General features: G+C 55.9%; 1 protein-coding gene across 1 annotated transcript; it reads right to left on the bottom strand.

Annotated features, from left to right (window-relative positions):
- Nucleotides 1-1,512: 1,512 nt before the first annotated feature.
- On the bottom strand, nucleotides 1,513-4,163 carry RPL36A (ribosomal protein L36a). Its single transcript, XM_086619567.1, has 5 exons — nucleotides 4,060-4,163; nucleotides 3,728-3,833; nucleotides 3,455-3,522; nucleotides 1,664-1,786; nucleotides 1,513-1,579 (listed from the first exon to the last, which is right to left on the bottom strand). Exons 1-5 carry the CDS (start codon nucleotides 4,060-4,062, stop codon nucleotides 1,559-1,561), a joined length of 321 nt encoding a protein of 106 aa, XP_086475693.1. The 5' UTR covers nucleotides 4,063-4,163; the 3' UTR covers nucleotides 1,513-1,558.
- Nucleotides 4,164-5,055: the final 892 nt, after the last annotated feature.

The raw sequence follows: 5,055 nt of genomic DNA, 5'->3' as shown, positions 1-5,055 counted from the left end.
TCCAGCGGCTGATCCGTCCAAGCTCAGGGTAGGCTGTGCTGTAATGTACCGTTGTCGCTCACCAGCCTCGGCTGCGGCACCAAGGACACTGTTGCATCTTCCACAGCCAGGAGGAAATGGCCTGCCTTTTGTAGGCAGGGTCTGTACCTTGAGTTAATTAGTTATTCAGCTCAGTCCAGCTGGGTAATAATGATTGGATGCCATAATTCCCCCTTTTTGTTTTACAATTTTTTGTTTTCAAAGGTTTTTTCAAGAAGGCTTTAAGGTGAGCAGAGACCCGGTCCATTCATCCAACTCCAGCACGCTTCCCTCCCGTGAATACCACGTCAGGGCTTGCGGCTTTACCTTCTTCACCGAAGGACTCTCGCTCGGGCTCCCGGCTCCAGCTCTTGGCGAGGGAGTCGGGGCTTCTCAGGGTCTCGATGTATCACGTTGGGGTCACCAGTTGTTGCTCACCAGCCTGGGCTGCAGCACCAAGGACACTGTTGCATCTTCCACAGCCAGGAGGAAATGGCCTGCCTTTTGTAGGCAGCGTCTGTACCTTGAGTTAATTAGTTATTCAACTCAGTCCAGCTGGGTAATAATGATTGGATGCTATATACCATGTGCACCACGCTTAAGTCACTGCTCAGAAACTTCAGTGGTGTGCTTGGGCTGTTTCTTTTAAGGAAAACTCTTTAAGAGGTGCCAGCACAGTCAGACATGGGGCAGGCAGCTGAGGTGTGTCGCATTACCACTTTGTGTGACAGCATGCAGCTGAGGGAACCATGGGCATGAAGCTGCTCTCCTCTCTGAGATACCACAAGACAGCCACCATGTGTCACCACTGCCTAATGGTGCAGGTGACACCGAACCAGCTGAGGCCCCTGGTACCAAACCCACTACCTGCTCTGGGGCCTTTGCTCAGGCCTTGCCCCTTAGGGTGGTACCACTGTTTATGAAGGGGGGCTGGAACAGCAGAGGCGGTTTGGGGGAGCTCGGATTACTCCAGTCCCTACTATGTTGAAACCACTGCTGGGAGCAAAGAATCTCACCTGCCTCTCCTCTCAGGCAAGGGCTTAGAGAGAAAAAAAGGCCTTCCCCCCCTCCCCCTCCCCACTACTTCGTCGGCCAACAATTCGAAGTCACCCTAGCATTCCTGAACTTGAACTGCGGCAAAACAGACAAAGTGTTTTACATGAAACAAGCTGCAGCAGTTTAGAGAAGGCCCTTTTGAAGATGATTTTCTACCACAGAAGCTCATAAACAAGCCTGGAGAAAAGCAGCAGCACAACGCTCATGCAGAGAAGCCACTGGTGCCAAAATCCATCACAGCTCTACAGTACGTATTCTAAAACACCTCTTGGTAACACAGTAAGGACATCTCAGCTGTTGTCAGTTTTTTTTTTAAAAGCCTTCAGATTACAAACTGTTAGTTTACTAAGCAGCTTTGCAAGCAACACCTTCCTGTCGAGTTGATGTACTTGCAAGTCACACCCTATCGAGAGAAGACACACAAAAACAAGCAATGGATCACTTCCAAATACTTTAATATGGTCCGTAACAAGTAGGATGGAGCTTAGAACTGGATCACCTGACCCTGTAAGAAGGAAGGGACAGAGTGAGTTTATTCACCACTGAATGTCACCACCCTTTCTCAGCTGCTTACAGTACACAAATTTACCTTTCTCTTCTTGTCTCCTCCCAGTTCAAAGTGCTTGCACCTCTTAATTGCCAGCATCCTCTTGGACCTGCAGTTGGGCTCCACGCACTCCAGCCTCAGCACAATCTTCTTTGTGGTCTTAGCCTGGCAGGGGAGGAGCAGAGTTCGTATCAACACACAAAATGTCCACAAGCAGACACATTGCTGCTCTCAGGCAATGCTTGTTATCTGCCCTCCTAAAGATTCAGCAGCTTCTTCTCAAAGCGTAAAGAGAAAGACTACCCAGACAGTGTAGGCTCCCTCCATTAAAAACGACACTTGAAGGACCAGTACAGGAGTACAGTGGATCTGTACCTTCATGATAAAGGACACTGACAAAAGCATTCAGTGGGGCAGGGCTGGTTCCCCGCAAAGATCAGCCGCGCTGGAACAAAGTCTGTGCCAGTGAACACACCGAAGAACAGGCACTTCTGCAGTGTGAAAGAACAGACTGACACTGCTCAGGAGAAGTTTGGCAGAAAGCCAGGCAGAAGAAACACCTGAAAGCAGCATGACTAACAAGCCTTCCCCAGAAGGAACAGCAACACAGCATGCTCAGTGCAGTCTCGCAGCTACAGAGAAGTTAGGTGAAACCCAAAAGACTCCAGAGGGAAGAATTCAAAGCTGTGAGGCTCCTGCAGCAGCTGGACAGAGCTGCAACCACTAGTTATAAGCCTCAGCCAATCGTCCATGTAACACACTGGGAAAAAACAGAAATGGGGATGGCAACGTACAGCTGGAGAGCACCAAACTGGAAGAGCAGAACAGATTTGTGCAGTCTGCTTGCACAAGCATTTTCTGCAAGGTCTCCCCACTTCCTGGCAGAAAGTCAACTTGAAAAACTGCTGTCCCATTTTTTTCCTCTTGCTGGAAGACTTCCTGAATGTCTCCAGCAGAACACCAGGGCTTTCCAGCAATGAGCCAAGTAGCTCTAGAAGCTTAACTAAACAGTTCACACAAAAACTGTAACCAATCAGCCCATCAAGTTTGGCTTCCCTGCTGTAAATACCATAGATTGTGCCTCCCCCCACCAACTCCTTGGCAGGAGGCACAGAGAGAAAATATGCTGCAACATGATATTTCCAGGCACCCACAGTGATGACAACAGCAGGTTTCTGCAACTCTTCTGTAACAGAATGCACTGCTGCCCTTCACTGCTGCTTTGGAGACTCTATGGAAAGGCCTAATGCAGCAGCTCTCATTTACTGGCTTGATAATACGGATTTTCTTGGAGATAGCAGACTGCAAGAAAACCATGTTGTGTTCTGCATACCCCCAGGACTTGCAAATGCTTTGCTTCTATCATACCTTTGTCTGAAACGGCAGCCCCACCACACAGAGAGCCTCACAAACGCAACAAAAAGTTTCAGTGATAAACTACCAACACTTCAAGAACACAAGGAAAGCAAGCAGCAGGCTTTCCCTTCGCCGTACTCCTCCCCTTCGGCAAGCAGTGAGGAAAACACTCATTTCGTTAAAAGTATCACTTCCAGTAAGACTCTGCTCTGCTACAGCACCACGGCTCCCTGCAGAACCTGCTCTGCAAACATATGCAATGTCACTCCTGCAAAAAAAGGAGCACTTGCATGAGACGGGAGCAGCAGGGAAGATGAGCAGACGTGGATGGGGCACTGACGCTCCCCAAACAGCACTACCAGCACAGAGCTGCTGCAACATGGCTTGAGCACAGGACCACCACAAGGCTGCAGGAGGCTGAAGTGTTCCTCTTCAGCCAGGAATGCGGACTACCAGGTTTCCAGGAGCAGCACTCACCTTCTTACGGAAGATGGGCTTTGTCTGGCCCCCATAGCCACTTTGCTTCCTGTCATAGCGTCTTTTTCCTACGGGAGGAAACGGCTCAGTTTAGGCAACAGCTCAAAACACGCTCCAAACGCAGCAGGCACTGTTACCGAACTCCAGCAGAGCCCAACCTGCAGCTGCAGCTGATCAAAAGCAAGGCCGCCTTCTCAGCCCGCAGCCACCAGGCTGGCGCGGGGCACAACCACCCGAGCCCCGCGCCAGAGCCCAGAGAGCGCCCGTCCCTACCCTGGGCATAGAGAGAGTCCTTTCCCTTCTTGTACTGCGTGACCTTGTGCGGCTGGTGCTTCCCGCACTTCTTGCAGTAGGTCCGACGGGTTTTCGGCACGTTCACCTGAGAACGCAGGAAGAAGCCAGTCGGCGCCGCCCGACCGGCCTCCCCCCTCCTCAGACAGGCCCTGCGCTGCCATCCCGGGCCTGCGGCCACCCGCGCTGTCCCGGCCCGGCCTAGCCGCCGGCCCAGCGCAGCGGCTGGCGTCTCGAGCGGGCGGAGCGAGGCGCCGCCGGCGCGGATGGCAGCGGATGGAGTCGGGCCGAGGGCCCGCTGCGCCAGCACTCACCATCTTGCCAGCGGCGGCCCAAGAGAGAGAGCGCCCCGGAAGCGGAAGCAGAGAGGGGAACAATAAAGAGGAGGTGCGCAGGGAGGGCTGGGCGCCCGTCAGGCACTGGGCATGCAGCGCCCCCTGCTGGTGGGAGGAGAGCGGGGCGCCGGCAGCGGGCGGGGCCGAGGGGAGCGCGGGGCGCTGGGGTGGGAGGTCTGCGGGGTGCGCGGCATGAGAAGCAGTGCAGGCAGCCAGCGGAAGCCCAGTGCTGCCCCTTGTCCGCCCCACAGCCCGGCCCGGCCCTGCACCCCCGGCGCCATGTCCGAGCGCCCCGTCCCTCCGGGTAGGGCAGGCGCTGAGTCCCGGCAGCCCCACGGAGGCGGCCCGGCCATCTCCAGGAGGAAACACAGCCGCTGCTTTTGAGTCAGAAAGCACGAAAAGGGGAACCGAAAGGGGGGGTTGGCCGGCCCTGTCCTTCCTCCCTGCGCAGCCGACCCCGCCGTGCCTCTGCCTCCCCGTCAGCGCAGCCACCTTGGCCGGCCAGGCTGGGCCGCTCGGCGGGCACGGGGCAGCGGGCGCGGCAGGACCGCGGCCGGAGCAGCGGTAGGAGGGCTCGGTGAGTGCGCCGGGGCGCGGGGCCCAGGGGAGCCACGTCCCAGCACCGCATGGCATGGGCAGAGGCGCGGTGGGGAGCGCGAGGGCAGTGGTGTCCTGGGTGATAGCATAGCCCCATTAACGTTGCTGAGGGGCAGCCATGGCGGCGGGAGGCTCCATGTGGTACCTGCTCGTGGCCTCGCAGCTCTGCTCACCTCCTGGGCAGGGCCAGAGGCCATGGCACCTGCTGGGCGTGCAAAAGCCATCCCAGCACAGGCCACATACGGCCAAGCTGCAGGTGAGCCGAGCTGGGAAGGCTGAGCCTTGTCCTGCAGCCCAGCCAGCTCTGAGCAGTCGGCGTCCAGCTGGGGTGGGACAGCTGCCATGGGGCCACAGTGCCAGGGGTAGTGGGGATGCAGC

The sequence above is a fragment of the Tauraco erythrolophus genome, chromosome 13, assembly GCF_009769465.1.
Source record: "Tauraco erythrolophus isolate bTauEry1 chromosome 13, bTauEry1.pri, whole genome shotgun sequence".
NCBI lineage: Eukaryota > Metazoa > Chordata > Aves > Musophagiformes > Musophagidae > Tauraco > Tauraco erythrolophus.
This window is presented reverse-complemented; position numbering and strand designations above follow the sequence as displayed.